The sequence below is a fragment of the Crocodylus siamensis genome, chromosome 15 (assembly GCF_052110815.1).
Source record: "Crocodylus siamensis isolate JL-2025a chromosome 15, ASM5211081v1, whole genome shotgun sequence".
Taxonomy (NCBI): Eukaryota; Metazoa; Chordata; order Crocodylia; family Crocodylidae; genus Crocodylus; species Crocodylus siamensis.
In genome coordinates this window covers 47,689,320-47,704,725 of record NC_143409.1, presented here as the reverse complement: position 1 = coordinate 47,704,725, position 15,406 = coordinate 47,689,320, and the positions used below count along the sequence as shown (strand labels likewise).

The window sequence follows — 15,406 nt, the reverse complement described above, 5'->3', positions numbered from 1 at the left end:
ATGGCATCGGCAACTCCCGAATGGGATATTCAAGAGGAAACCAAATGCCCTATCTGCTTGGAGTATTTCACAGACCCAGTGAGCACAGAGTGTGGGCACAACTTCTGTCGTGCCTGTATCACTCAGTACTGTGAGCAAATGGCAGAGGGTGACTATATGCCCTTGTTGTGTCCTAGCTGTCGGACCTGCTTTTGGAAAAGCCATCTCCGGCCAAACTGGGACCTGGCAAATATCCTAGAGAAAATCAAACAATTGAGTATAAAAGGAGGAAAAAGGAAGCTGTGTTTGAGCCACCAGAAAAGCCTGGATCTATTCTGTGAAGAGGATGGCAAAGCTGTGTGTGTAGTTTGTGAGAGATCCCCGGAGCACAAGTCTCACACCATGCTTCTTGTGGAGGAGGCTGCCCAGAAATACAAAGTAGGAAATATTCCTGCTCCTGAAAGATTTGATTTCTTTTCCCTTAGTGTGGTGTATGCCCTTTCTTCCCTGGGGAACTGGAATATCTCTGAGCCTGGGTCTACAGTTAACTCTCTGTCCAACTTAGCTACAGTGATTAGGAAGGAGCATGGAAAAATAGCATAGGCGCAAATGACATCACTCTGCCAGTGTAGACACAATTATACAAGCCCAAAGTCCTTTCTCTGGTGTAGCCTTTGCTGTCGGGGAACTAGTTGGAAGATACCCTTTCCACTAGCGGTGCTGAAGTGAAGTGGGTTAGTGCTGCAACCAAAAAGAAGCTGTTCACATAGACAAGGTTCTTGGGATAAATGTGGTATCTTTTATTAGACCAACTAAATTGCTGGAAAAATTGTTTGCATTTTGGCTTCTATTTTACCCGGGAGAGCACATCAAACTCCAGCAGACTCGCCCTATGCCAGAAGAAGGGTGTTTGTCCTGGAAAGCTTGCAAAGAACAATTTTTCCAATGATTTAGTTGGTCTAAGAAAAGATATCACATCTGCCACAAGAACCTTGTCGTCTTATGTCCTTAGACTAACGTGGCTACAACTAACAACCCTAAAGCTGTTCACACTGCATCCCTGACAGCCCAGGAATTGCCAGGTGAGGCATTTGCGTTCCTGATGCAAGGAGCATGGCTGAACTAAGATGAGAGGAGAACAAGCCCCCTGGCTAATACTTAGGGGTCTAGTTCCCGAAGACAAGTATGTGCAAAATAATTAATAAATCAAATACCTGCCTTTTGCATCTCATTGAGGTGTCAGCTGCAAATCCCACTGCCCTGCGGTCCCTGTAGCTCCCAGAAAGGGTTTAATGTGTGGCAGGAAGGGCAGAGCATAGTGGAACCAGCCTCTTGCAATACCATACACTTGGCTCCAATGCTTGCTCCAGTAGCTGAGGGCCCTGCTTTGCCCCTACTGGCTTGCCTGCATTAAAGGGATGTTGGCATCATACCCATGCTGATGAGGTCAAGTGAATTCCTCATGATTTCCTAGCATGAATAATTAGAGCAAGCAAGTCTGTGTTGTGTTATTATGCATGTAGGTCCCTACCCTGAAGACATTGCAGTCTATAAAGATGGAAATAAACTTGGGGTAGGTCAACAGCAGACTTGGAGCAGGAGGTTCCCACAGTTCCCTCCATCTGAAATACGACCTTCAGGGTCTCTCCATTTTTGTATATTAAACCAAACGGAGACAGATCCTCTCCATCCTAGCAGAGCTGAACACTGAGAAGGAGGGTAGAAGTGGCCATACAATATCTTTCCACCTCCTTTTGGTCTCCGCTCCCCCAGGGGCCTACATGGTCCCCAACTCCAGGGACTCTTCTAGATTGCACTCAGATTCTGCCTGTAATTATAGCAGCTGAGAACAAGTATAGTGCAGGATGCTGTGATAGGGATGGCAGACTTTTTGTTGGCCCATGTCACCAGCAATTTCCCCCATATACTAGGGATTTCCTCATGGGTGTACACCCTTTGTACCGTGCAAAATTAACCCCGTTTTGTCTGTGTTATTCCCTTCAATTCCAGTAAGGCATTAATGCCCTTCTTAGGACCAAATCATCTGGACTACCCAGAGGCCGGGCAGTGCTTGTGCACAGTCCGTTGTGACGGTGCATTGAGCAGACTGACTGCTGTCTAAATGACTGCTTAGTGAAAGAGTTCATATGAATTACTGGTGAAGTACTTTTGTCAAGGGGCTCTGCACAGGTACCTGGCTGCCTCCTGCTGGTAGAGGTGTGCCAGCAAATATTTAATTCATGACTAGTCTCAAGGAGCAATGGTCTCAAGTTGCAGCAAGGGAAGATTAGCTTAGATATTAGGGAAAACCTCACTGGAACAGGTTACCTAGAGAGGTGGTGGATTGGGTGGCCATCATGGAGGATATTCCAGCTTTCTGCTACTCTGTCCTCTATTGATACGAAACCTGATGCCTTCGTGTCCTCTATTTTTCTCTTCAAGAGACAAATAGAGGACATGAAGGCATTGGGTTTCGTATCAACAGAGAACAGAAGACAACTGGACTGTCCTCTATGATGGCCACCCTAGTTCTGAAATCTCCATCCTTGGAGGTTTTTAAGACCTAGCTAGACAAAGCATTGGCTGGGATGCTCTAGTTGGGGTTGGTCCTGCTTTGAGCAGATTACCTCCTGAGGTCTCTTCCAACCCTCTTTATCTATGATTCTATGTTGTATCCATGCTCATGGGAAGAGGTCCACCCACCTAGCTCCTTGCCTGCCAGAAAAGAACCCAACATAAAGCATTTTTGTTCATTTAGGGACAAATCCAGAACTTATTGCAGAAGAGGAAGAAAGAGAAAGAAAAACTCCTGGGATTGAAACTGGCTGAAGAGAGAAAAATCCAGGAGTACCTGGTAAGTGTCTTCAGTATTAACTAGGAATGAGTGGGGATCAGTGGGGCATCTCATGGTAGTGAGCAGGACAATCGGTTTTCTTTATTCCCATCCTCTCTATGCCTATGGCTGGCTCTCTGGGACTCTGTGTGTATGACTCTGTAAGTATTTCCTATATGTGCATACTTGGGTTTTCTGCAGGTGTTAATTTTTTTGTGATTCACTGCGGTTTCTGAGATGACAGGCATGAATAAGCTAAGCCAGGGTTGCCCAGCCTTGATGCAGATTGAGGCCATACACCTCACAAACCACATGCTGTGAGGGTTACTCTTCCGACATAGGCAGGCTGCAACAGCAACACATGGTCCCCCAGCCACACTGGCTGCAGTGTCAGCACACAGCCTCCTGCCACACAAGCTTTTCAAGCACTGTGCAACTCCCCTGCTCTCCTTCACTGCATGGCAGCTGGAGAGGTAGCCCCCAGGGCCTGTAGGCTGCATGTTAACTGCCCTCAAAGGCTGCCATTTGGACAGCATTGGCTAAGCTGTGAGATGGAAGTTTTCAGCTTAAGCTTAGAGTAAAGATCTTTGTGACAGCTGCACACAAATGAACAGATCTGTGCTCAGCAACTGTGAAGGAGAGCAGATGTGGGGAGCATGGCCTGCCCTGCATTGTGAAAACAACAGGACAGGGCTGCCATCCCAAATTCCTTTGCCTTGCTACATTGCAAAGGTACTTGAGAGGTGCTCGCTGCTGCCAGAAGTCTACCTGTATGCAGGGAGGCAGCCAGCATAGCTGTTCCCTCTGTCCCTGTCTGTATGACGATCTCTTAGGGATAAGGCCTAACTATCTAAAACAAACTCCTTGATACATCCACAGTTACTGACCACGGGGTTTTGCCTCCTTCCAAGATACTTCATGTTGATTTGGAGCACATGGTAGTGAATAAAAGTGTCTTTGCAACCAAAAAAGTATGTGCTGCTTGCAATGCAGATAACTAATGTTCATTTGGGGTCCCACCATTGAGTTCTCATGGAGACACGACACTGTCCCAAACCCAGCTCCTTTTTGTTGGCAAGTAGCACTTATGCAGCTCACTTGAGCGAGACAAGTGCCACTTAGGGCCACTTATGCCAATTGTAGATCCTACTTCCCATGCCCTGCACAAGTCCCTAGGTCTTTTTGCTCATAGGAACCTGCTCTTCTCTTTGTGCCCTGTGATGACCCTATTTCCTTCAGGCAGGTGTGGGGATTCCTAGAAATATTAGTCACAATTAGCAACTGCTTGATACTGGAGCAGTCTAGCTTTCCTGCATTAACTCAGTCACCTAATGCTTACAGCATTTAAGCAGGGGATGGGAAACCAAGGTGCAAGTCCCCTCTCACCCAGATGAGGTTTGAACCTTCATTTCCTGCTTCTTGGCAAAGTGCTGAAGCCAGTAGGTTGAGCTAGTTGCTGGCAAGCCTGCCCTCCACACTTATACTTGAAGCTGGCCCTCTGTGCAGCTAAGAGACAGAAAATGTTTGTAGCCAGGAGTGCGACCTGCAGCGAGTGAATGTGGGTGTGTCTATACATGCATTTTAATGTGTATTAGCATATTTTAATGTGTATTAAAACTTAACTTAAACTGTGCTTTTTACTTAATATGCATTAAAATAAGCTAAGGTGCATTAAGCGTCACTTGTAAAAAGCTTGCTTTTTAGTTAATGTGCATTAAGACAGGCTAATGCACAGTCTCCTAGTACCTCATAATGGAGGGCAGTTTTACATATGCAAGCACCGCAGCCCCGGACACTTGGAAAATCACCTGGTGCTGTGACATGTACAGTTGTGTAAGTGGCAAAATGCATGTCAGTGCTGAGAAAGTGGTGGTGGCGCACTTTGGAACTAAAACACATTAGAAGTGCTTAGTTCAAAAGCACATCACCATCATTTTCTGCGCGCCACTTATACAACTGCATGCAGTGCAGCGTGGTGTGCATTAGCTCGCATGCGGAGCAGACTTGATTAATCGAGTCTCTTCCAAAGTGGTGGATCTCCGGCATGTCACAGGACAAAAAAAAAATGTGTATAATTGCCCGGAGGTACTAGATTTAATGCGCATCAACTAATGCGTGTGTAGATGCACCCGTAGTTTCCTGGTAGGAATGGTGTTCTGGGTTTCAGACTTTGCCCCCATGATATTTCTGCCATGAGGGGCAGTAGGCAGTCTCCAGGGACATCTAGGAAAAATTCTCTGTCATCCATAAAGGAGATTTCCAAGGAACGATGTTGAACATTAGAAGCTGTGAGGACTAGTCCCCCCTTGTGCCATCAGGGTTTTATAGACTATGCTGTGGGTCTCTTCAGGCTGCAGACTCACTCTTTCACTCTTTGTGTTTGCTCGTGGAAGGAAAAGAGAAATGGTGAAAAGCAAAAGATTGTGTCTGAATTTCAGCAACTGTGCCAGTTGCTGGATGAGCAAGAGCGACTCCTATTGGTCCGGATGGAAGAGCTGGACAAGGAGGTTGTGAAGAAGCAGAAGGAATATATCACTAAAATCTCAGAGGAGTTTTCCCGGCTTGGTGAATTGACCAGGGAGATGGAGGGGAAATGCCAGCAGACAGCAAGTGATCTCCTGCAGGTAAGACTGGGGGGGAGAGATCCCGGAGCCCTTCCTGAACTGTTACTTGAGGCATCCACAAAAGACCCATCCCCTACTTTAGCCGCATGATGGTATGTTACCACGGTCACGTTCCCTTTCCCCACATCTTGACATCTGGAAAGAATTCTCCCTTATCCAGCCTCTAAGGTGCAACCCTACAGCTCCGAGCTCAGCTAGTACCCTGCATAACAGCAATAACATTATTGGTGCCTACATCAAAGAGTATATGTTTCAGTAACAACTGACGCATGTGACTTCAGGGCTTCATGGTGCTTTGTACTGCTTGTGTGTGTGTCTGTGTTTAACGGTTGTTGCAACTGTGTTGGTCTAAGGACATAGGCAGATTTAATGTGTATATTCATGTTTGTGTGTGTAATATTATATATGTATTATATAGTTCTGCTCTAGTCCCTGTTATACTAGTTTAAGTTTTAAGTTAGCTTTGATAACTCTGCACAAGAGCACAGCAGAAATGCTACTGCTTTGGTCATCTTATGCTAACTGTACCTAATTTCATAAGGAATAAATTGCAGCTAAATTAATATCTACCTGGCTTGACTGAGAGCCTTTGCATACAAGCTGCCAGCACAGCTGTCAGCAAACAGTGAAGAGCTAGCGCTCACAACCCACAACCAGTGCAACTCTGCAACCAAAAACTGGTGCAGAAGCAGCCCTAGCTGACAAAACATGGTTTCTGTGGTTTGGGGAGGGGACCTGGCTTAGCTCTGATGGCAGAAAATCTCTTCCTGCCAGCGGAGGTTCATCCACACCGATGGATTTGACCCACAGTAAAGACGTAGTCTAAAAAACACCCAGGATTAATTAAATACGTGCAATTTTGAATATATGATACAGCCTCTGCCCTGAAAAATCCAACCAAGGAAATTGGTGATGGAGGGAAAGAGAGATGCAGCTGTTGCCACAGTCGCGTGGGGACTCTGTGGTAGAGGTAGGAGCTGAATCTCTCCAACTATCTTGGCCACAAGGAGACTAAATGAAAAGGGTTTTTTTTTGTGTCCATTTGAAATAGGGCTTAGTTGGCTTCCTTATAATTTTTGTGCCTACAGCCCAAACCCTATACACTTACACATGCAGATAAGTGCACACACAAATGTGTTGTGTGCAAAATAGTGTTGGTTATGCCATAACTTTGTGTGCAGTGTGCTTGCCCTGTATGCCTCACGCCCTTCCAGACTAGAGAGTGGCTAATTTTAGCTTCCAGAAGAGAGATGGGAAACATACCCTGCCTATAGTGTGACTTTAACTGTGTTTTCACTGGAGGGACTAAGTACCACCAAAACTGCTTCAGCAGGGGTGGCAAAAAGGGTAACAAGCTCCTAGGGAAAGGAGGAATTTCTTATCTCTTGAAGACTGAGACTGGATTATTTTCTAGAAGATGCTATATTCAAATAAGTCACTGGACTCAATGCAAGGGAGATGCATGAAATTCTCCAGCACATGCTGTTCAGGAGGGTAGACTAGTTCAAAACCCTTCAGTACATGGTGCGGAGAAGGGTTTTGAAACTACACTTTCCATAATGCTAGAGGATATTCTGGAATGGGCCTTTCTCCATATCTACAATGAAGCAGTTCTTGCTCCAGGAAGTATTGAAATATTTCAATGCTAAGTTGAACAAAGGTAATAGCCAGGAGTCCAGTGGTTTGGGCAATTGTCTAGGAAGGAGATGTGGCTTTAGGTGGGGGGCATATCTCCCCTCTTCCTCTGGCTGGTTCTTTGTTTGTCACCATATGAATCCACCTTATGAATCCAACCAAAAAAATTCAAAAAGTTTCATTTGGTAAATGCTGAAACACCCTCTTCAGTGTCCCATCTCCCCCCCACCCCTTAAATTTGTTTCATTTTGACTGAAACTTCAGTGAATTAGGACAAAGTTGTGAATGGTTTCAAGTGCCCCAAAACTGAATATTTTTTTGGAGATTAACATGAAACCTCTGAAAATTTGCGTAGCTCTAGCACAGTGCTCAGAACACAACAGAAGACGGGAGAAACTAAAGTCTGGCATGTGGGACTGAGCTGCTTTTTCTGTCCTTCCCTCTAGGACATCAGAAGCACCTTGAGCAGGTATGTGGCTATTCTCACTCCCTCTTTTCCCTTAGCTTTTCTGGGAATAGGTTGGGACGTCTTGTTTTAAAAATCCCTCCTGAGAACAACTGAAAAGTTGGGAAAGGTGATGTCTTGGGTAGAAATCTCCCTTTTTCATGCATAATGGGTTTCTGTGTTTCCTACAAACTTTAAGTTATTTTCAGTTCTCTCCAGAAGTTGGCTGCAGCTCCAGGATTCTGGGAATGGTGCAATGGCCTTTCACCTCAAGTATTGGTTTGGTAGGGCTGCGGTCAGTTGTGGACGGAAGTCTCTGGGCTCATGTAAACATCACAATTTTTCCCCTTTCATACACTGCAACTGCATGTCTGTTTGCACGAGCAGGATTTCCTGATGCTTTAAGTCTTTCTTGTACATTTAAACTTCTGAGACCTGGATGTTCTTTGCAGAGCTGTGAGGCATGAGCTGCTGTGAGAACAGTTCTCGCTCTGGGTCCACAGGGCCAGGAGTTTACAATGGAAGAACCAGAGGGACCCTACCTACCAGCAAAACATGGAGGCCAAACAGTGATTTATCACTGGGGGTCTGACCACCCTTCTTAACTCTCAGTGGATCACAATTGAAACTCCTTAATGAAACGCTATAAGGGAAGCTTGAGCTGACACTGCCAAACTATCATTGCTCTTTGTCCGTGAAACGGATTAAAAATAGACCTAACTTAATGGAGTGATTCAGTGGTGCTGCAATGTCGCACACCACTGATTTGCTTCCTTGTGAAAAAACATAAGTTGTGCCTTGTTCCACTTTTGGTGTAAGTGTTTCACTTGTTCCACTTTTGGGACAATGTGATCTCCTTGCTTTCCCCACTGTCCCAGGCCCACACAGCTGGCTGAGTGGGGACACTTTTCCCTGCTGCCTTAAACCCATGGCGTGGGTCTGGGGCAGTGGGGGAAATAGCGTTTTCCTCACTCAGCCAGTCTCCTGGGGATGTCTGAGTGGGGAAAACACCGCAAGGTAATAGATGTCTGCCACAATAAAACGGTGGAGTCTGTTACTACCTTTTGTTTTACCACTGATTTTCTTTTCATGTGGTGCAACAAAGGGTAAGGATGTCTGTTTGATCCACGTTTAAAGATGTTTAAGGCAGCACAGATGAGAAATCAGATGACACTGGTTTCCTCTCAGGGGTGTAGTAGTGCAATAGTACTGTAAACGCACATAATTAGACCAGCCTTTTTTTTGTGCCTAGATGTGGAGAAGGGAAATGCCAGCAGCCAGAGGTGACTTCTCCTGACCTAAAGAACAAACTTGACTTTTGGTGCCAGAAAAATACTGCCGTAAAGGAGATCCTGGGGAAAGTCACAGGTACCAAAAAGGCTTCTGGCTTAGGAAAAAGACATGGGCACAAGTGACTCTGAGAGCTGATGGGAATTGTCCAGTTACTTGTGATTAGATGCTCATGTACAACTGAAGTCAAAGTAAAATGCTAAGTTGTAATTCCTCAACCAGGGACAGGAATGGGGGGATTTTCCAAGGCTAAGGAAAGTATTATTCAGAATCAATAATTGCATGAGTGTGATCTGTTTTCTTACTCATGTTTTTCTAAGTAATGGGGGTCACAGCCCCCTTCTACTACACTGGGTCTAATCACCATGGCCCGATGTGCTCTAACCTGCTTTGGGTCTTGTTAGACTGTTGTTTCCTCCCTTCACCAGTCTGGTACGTAGGCTTTAGATCTGTTGTCCTATCAAGGAAATAGTATCCTGCACCCCAAATGCATCATGTCACCAGAGCTGGTGCTGAGCATAACCATACCTACCATACCACAGTAGCTTAAACATGCTGTCTCCCACATCCCAGTCACAGAGGCATTCTGAGCAATACTTTTCTTCAGGGCCAAGCGATAAGTATAAGCAGACATGCTTTGCACAGGGGTTTCGTTGCTTTGCCAAATGTTATATCTCTACAGCTTTCACTCTGTTTTCCGTAATTAGCTTTTGTTTCCTGCAATTGCTCGTGCCAGCTAGTTAAAACTCGTCGTGAACATGGCAGCATGCAAACATCACATCTCTCTCCCTTCTCTCCAGAAACTCTGCTATCAGAACTGCAGAAAGACTGGAGTAGGTCTCTGGAAAGGAGAGCAAAACCAGTCTATAGAAAGGGTGAGTTTTCACTGGGCACCCAAGTCAAGCTTCCTCTTTCTTGCGCTCCTTCTGCTCCCACATATTGTTCCCTCTCAATGCCCAGAGGACTAGCTTCAACAGGAAGGCTGGAGGATACCTTGGGCCCTGCAGCTTTGCTAGAAAGTAGGAGCTGTGGGTTCAACCTCTCTGACTGAAGAGAGCCTAGCACAGTGGCTTTCAACCTTTTCAGACTCAAGGTCCCCCTCAAAAAATGCCAGTTCTTTAGTTTTCGCTTGCTTTTTGACTACAGAAAAATAATAAAGAAAATAATAGAGTAATTCTTCTGTTGCAAAGAACTCAGAAAGACCACAAAAGGTCAGGATGTTTTTAACAATATATTTTTTTATTTGAAATCACTGTTTCTCTTGTGACATCCTGGTTGAGAGTCATTGCCCTAGAATCTGGGTGTCTTAGTTCCTAGACAAGTGCTGCAGACACTAGCTCAGGGGTGTCAGGTGCAGAGCCACATTAGCTGGCCGCTCATGGGACTGGTAATTTGGTGGCAGGATGAGGGCTAATCTATCACATTTGGCTACTACCAAATTTCTGAGCCTGTGGGAGGCCCAGCAGGCTGGATCTGGAGCCTGACGCCACATCATCTGACCCATGGGGGCTGTCCACAGGGGACAGATTTGGCAGTGGGATGAACAGCAGCACTTAACAACGCCACTGCTAAATTTCAGGCCCTGGGGGTCAGATACTCAGCCTCTGCTTCACCTTGGCCTCCTTCTCCCAGGCCCTCCTTCCACGCAGCTCCAGGGCAAATTCCACCTCAAGGAGCTTGACCACCTTGCGGGGGCCCAAGACCCCCAGGGACTTCAGGTCCCCGAGCTCACCCACAGCCAGGCAGGTGCTTTTGCTCGCATTGAGATTGGCCCCCACTTCCGCTTCATAAATCCATGTGTGCCACAGGACTCTTTCTACCGCACACTTATTCCTGCACAGGATGTTCAAATCATCTATGTAGGCCAGGACTTTGGCTTGTTCCTTACTTCCCCCAGGGATCTGGACTCCATGGATCCCAGGGTCCTGCCTGATGCACTGAGCCCAGGGGTTCAATGGTGCAGATGAAGAGGATCGGGAAGGGTGGGCAGCCCTGATTGCAATCTCCTCGCTCAGGAAACTGTTTGCCAGCACTTAGCTGCTTACATCTGTGTACAGCATCCTTATCCAGCTGGTGAAAGTCAGAGGGACGCCCATCCACTGCAAGTTCTTGAAGAGGAACCGGTGTGACACTGTCATAGGTTTTGTCCAGGTCCAGGTTCAGCTGCTGCCTGGCCCCCGGGTCCTCCAGTCATGCGGTGTAGAGCTCCCGGTAGAAGGCGGCTGCCATGTTCAGCATGCCCTTCTTCGACCAGCGCTCTGCTCCTGCGCCATCTTTCACGCATGTTATGAGCTTCCCTTTGCTCATTGTTAGCCTGGTGAAGTAAGCAGACCACTCCTCTACCCATTGGGCCCTGGCCTGGAAGATCTTTTTCCTGGCCTTCTCCCGGTACCAGGCACCAATCCTGGTCTTTGCCTCTTGCATGTCCTTCCTCACATCCCAGCCCGCCACTGCCCGCCTATGCAAGACCTGCATCTTATGGGTCAGGCGCTCACGCTGCCTTCTGTGCAAGAAAGCTCTGGTTGCTGCTGACTCTGTTGCTCTCGCTGATGATGCAGTTGAAATCCTCTGCTATTATTACTGGCCAGCCGCTCAACATTGTTTTGGCCATGTTTTCTAAAAAACTCACCTTGCTGTGGGGTGGACTGGCGCATGCATGCACAACACTTTGAAAGTTATCCCATTTTGGGGGGTCAGCGGCTTGTAGTTTTCACCTTCCTCTTCCGTGTCCATCCTCCCTCGGGGGCGGGATCCCTGCCTTGGGGGTCTCTTTAGTCACCTCCATTGCTCCTTCTTCTGCCTCCCTGTCCTCTGTGCTTTGCTCCCCTACTGGGTTTGGCTGGGATCCCACCTTTTTAGCCAGCTCCTTCAGCTGCCTGATGGTTTCCTCCATGTCTAGGGATAGTGTGGGGGTCTCTATCTCTTATAAGCCCTCTTCCCCTTCTTTCTTCTCCTTTCTAGGTAAATCATGTAAAACAAATTAGCCGTATTTACCTGTAATAGGTCTTGCAGCACTTTCCTGGTGAATTCCTCTCTGGGCATGTTACTGGGGAGGCTCGTGGGGTGCGTTGGGCTGCCTGTTATTCAGAATTGGACAGATTATGCTCTCCTGCTCAGTCTTGTTGCTGCTCGCCTTGCTTCAACTTCTCCAGAAGCCGCAGCCCTCCTGGCTGCTTCCGCACAGCTCACTGCCATCGGGATCTTCAGGTGTCCTCAGACACCAGAAGCCCAAAAAGGGAAAATAAAAGCGCCTGCCCTGGGCATGCATGCTGGGGCAACCCTGAGCAAACATTTGGTCAAACAAAATGATCCACACCTCGCCCTGGGTCACCCGCCTACATGGTCACAGTGCTTCCCCTGCCAGGAAGGTATGATAGATGTGAGCAAACACCTTCCTGATACAGAAAGGCACTGCAAAGAGTTTCTGATGTTATCATTCCCAAGGGGCTCTCAGCTCCTACTTCAACATGGTTCAGGTGAAGAAACACAGTAAATATAACCAGATGAGCTTTATTTGCCATCAGCCAGGAGATCCAGTTGCTGACGGAGGGGATAGATGCGCAGGTACACAGGTCCAGAGTTTTCCAAAATGTATTGACTAACACACAGTTAGCTATGTAGGTGCATTCCCTGATCATGCACTTAGTACCCATTTGGCATGCTAGACATATTTCAAGCTTGTTCTCCTGGTTGGGTGATATCTGGTACCTAAATCAGCTTTATCTCCTAAGTCCCAATGAACCATAATTTTGCCACTTTCTTATAGGTCTGTTATCCTGTCCAAAAATGAGAAATAAGGGAAATCTGGTTCATCACTGCTCCAACCCCCCCCCTCCCCCCCAGTACATGGCTACAAAGTATTAGGGGAGCTTGGAGTAGTGATGGTTCTAATTAGTTAGTTCTAATAATTGCCCCTCCTGTGAAGATACAGCCCATCCCCAATTGATGAATCGCACATACCAGCTCTCCACAAGGATTTCCAGATGTAATGCTTTCAAGCTTGCCCAACAAAGTCAACAATTCTTTTCTTTAAAGAATTGTTAGGGTAGTATCTTTTATTGGACCAACGATGTAGTTGGAATCAAGTTAGACAGACTTTTGAATGCAAGATGTTCTTCCTCAGATGACCTCCCTCTGATCTGAGGAAGAATGCCTTGCATCCGAAAGCTTGCCAGTTGTGTAGTTGTTTCAGTAAAAGATACCACCCCAACAAATCCTTGCCTTTTGCATAATTTCTGGATCATCACGGCTGCGGTATCTCTCTTATCCTTTGTGCTTTCTCTTTAAAGAAAGTGTAAATGAATCATGTAGGGCAGTAATGGGGAGCAGAAGGCTTCTGAGATGCATGCCCCAATCTAACTTGCCCCTCTCTGGGAAGTCTTTGGATGCTTATCAGTGTTTAGGAAGGCAGATGACTTGTGGTTTGGTTTCTACTAACCTTGATCTGTTCCTTCAGCTCCACCAGATCCCCGCAGCTAGCAAAACATGCTCAGCCACTTCCCTTGCTGCCCATGGCTTCCTGCCTGCCTGCCGGCCTAAAAAGGCTTTCTCTCTCAAGCCTCCTTTCTAATGCAGAAAATCTTTCTTCAGGGCTTCTCCTGCCCCTAACCCTTACTCCTGGGGTTTTTTTTCCAGCTCCCAGTTCTTAGACCTTTTAGCATATTCATTGTCCTCTGGGGATTAACTCTGAATATGCAGTCCTTTGGGTTTTAATAAATTCTTGGTTTAGTATGGCAGAGTCGTGACTCAACTCTGGGAGAGGAGTGGTGGAGGGGAAGTGTTCGGCCAACACGTGGGACTGCTGGGGCGGGTGTGGGTGGCCCCAGCCTCCCCCAGGCTGAGTGCTGCCCCTGACGCTCTGGTTCTTTTTCCTAGTGAAGGTGACTCTGGATCCAGACACGGCTCATCCCAACCTCATCGTGTCTGAGGATCGCAGCAGTGTGAGACGAGGAACCACACGGCAACCTGTGGCCTACAATCCTGAGAGATTTTATCCCGTTCACTGTGTGCTGGGCTGCGAGGTCTTCACCTCCGGAAGATACTGCTGGGAGGTGGAGGTCGGAGAATGTGGATCCTGGGCTATTGGTGTGGCTCGAGAGTCTGTGAGCTGGAGGAGAGAAATCGACTTTAACCCTGAAGAAGGGATCTGGGCCGTGGGACAGTGGGGAGGCCTATATTTTGCTCTTGCCTCTCCTTGCACCTTCTTGGCCTTGAACTGGTTTCCCAAGAAGATCAGAGTTTACCTAGACTGTGAAGGGGGCCAAATGTCATTTTTTGATGCTGATACCGAGGCCCTGATCTTTGCTTTCCCACCGGCCCCTTTCACTGGGGAGAGAATCTGCCCCTGGTTCTGGCTGGGGAAGGGGTCCTGGCTTGACCTCTGTCCCCAGTAAGTATCCCAGTTCAGCCCATTAAATAGCCTCCTCTAGCCTCCGAGATCCCATCTCGGTGTTCCTGGAGACAAAAATGCATTTCTGCCCCCTGTGAACAAGAGAGAAGAATGAGATGAGGCTAGATCAGGGTAAGGGCAAACCGTTTGTTACTTCTCTCAGAGTCTGGAAGCTGCTTAAGATACTGTGGGGGAGTGTAGGGGATGGAGAAGAGGAACCTTTTGGGCGGGGCAGGGGGAAGAAAATTAGTCTCTATATCTGAGTGTTTTCTTAAGCCAAAAAATGTTCCTTTTTGTGACTCTCACAATGATTGGAAATTTTTTTATGAATGAACTTCATATTTTTAGAGCTGTAAAGACCTTGAATTGCAATGCTTTTGTGGCTTATGAAGGAGAAAATAGAAATGATCTGATTTTTAGTAACTTTGATGGCAAGTAAGCAGAAAAGAGGCAAAATTGCACCTTCTTACATGGCTGTATTTTAGACAAAGGTGTGTTGGGAGTTGGGGGTTTTCATAAAATAATGGTGAAAAACAAGTCTGAATGTGTGCATCTGCGTCTTACATCTGGGCGTTCATTATATGCCTACAGGATGGGGTGTGTGTGTGCGCGTGTGTGCGCATGCGCACGCACATGGTTTATTTGGCATATATATGGCAAACAAACTCCACTAGAAATCATAAAATCACATCTTACATTACACCAATGCCAGTGAGGCTCAATGCCTGTGATGTTGTACTCGGGCCCAGAGCAGTCCACATATGTAGCCAACGGAGGCTAGTCTGGGCTCTGTCTTTGTGGCCACTCTCAAGACTGCAGTCTCCTGGGTACTTCAGCCCAGTTGTTGGAGACCATACCAGAGCATCTTCACCGGTGTATTCCCAGGTTTGGAGTGGTGCAAGTACCGATAGTCATAGTGTGAACTTGCACCTTTCTGTGCAGAAGCATGCTGCTGCCCCAGCATACACGTGCTAGCCCCAAAGTGGATGCCCAGCTGCAGAGATGGAAACTCTGTCGTGAAAAACAGACCTCAGCGTTGAATGAGCTGCCCAGTTTTGGTGCTTAATGCAGTAAAATCACTGGGGCTAATTGTGGTGATGCTTAAAAGCGGTTCGTTTCTCTGGAGGCCACTAAAATCACAGACACACACTCATTAGATGGCACAAAAGGTGTATTTGCAAATAGGGTCAGAGCAGAGTCAAAAACTCAGA

At 46.9% G+C, this 15,406-nt stretch overlaps 1 protein-coding gene across 1 annotated transcript; it reads left to right on the top strand.

Moving 5' to 3' along the window:
* On the top strand, positions 1–14,199 carry LOC149852625 (zinc finger protein RFP-like). Its single transcript, XM_090028393.1, has 7 exons — positions 1–417; positions 2,738–2,833; positions 5,206–5,436; positions 7,518–7,540; positions 8,769–8,884; positions 9,607–9,681; positions 13,682–14,199. Exons 1-7 carry the CDS (start codon positions 1–3, stop codon positions 14,197–14,199), a joined length of 1,476 nt encoding a protein of 491 aa, XP_089884519.1.
* Positions 14,200–15,406: the final 1,207 nt, after the last annotated feature.

Bases quoted from the DNA above. Each gene is read 5' to 3' on its own strand.
- LOC149852625 (XM_090028393.1), top strand. From the start codon at position 1: ATGGCATCGGCAACTCCCGAATGGGATATTCAAGAGGAAACCAAATGC. The intron at 8,885-9,606 runs GTACCAAAAAGG...CCTTCTCTCCAG, and splicing joins GATCCTGGGGAAAGTCACAG to AAACTCTGCTATCAGAACTG. The intron at 9,682-13,681 runs GTGAGTTTTCAC...TCTTTTTCCTAG, and splicing joins AAAACCAGTCTATAGAAAGG to TGAAGGTGACTCTGGATCCA.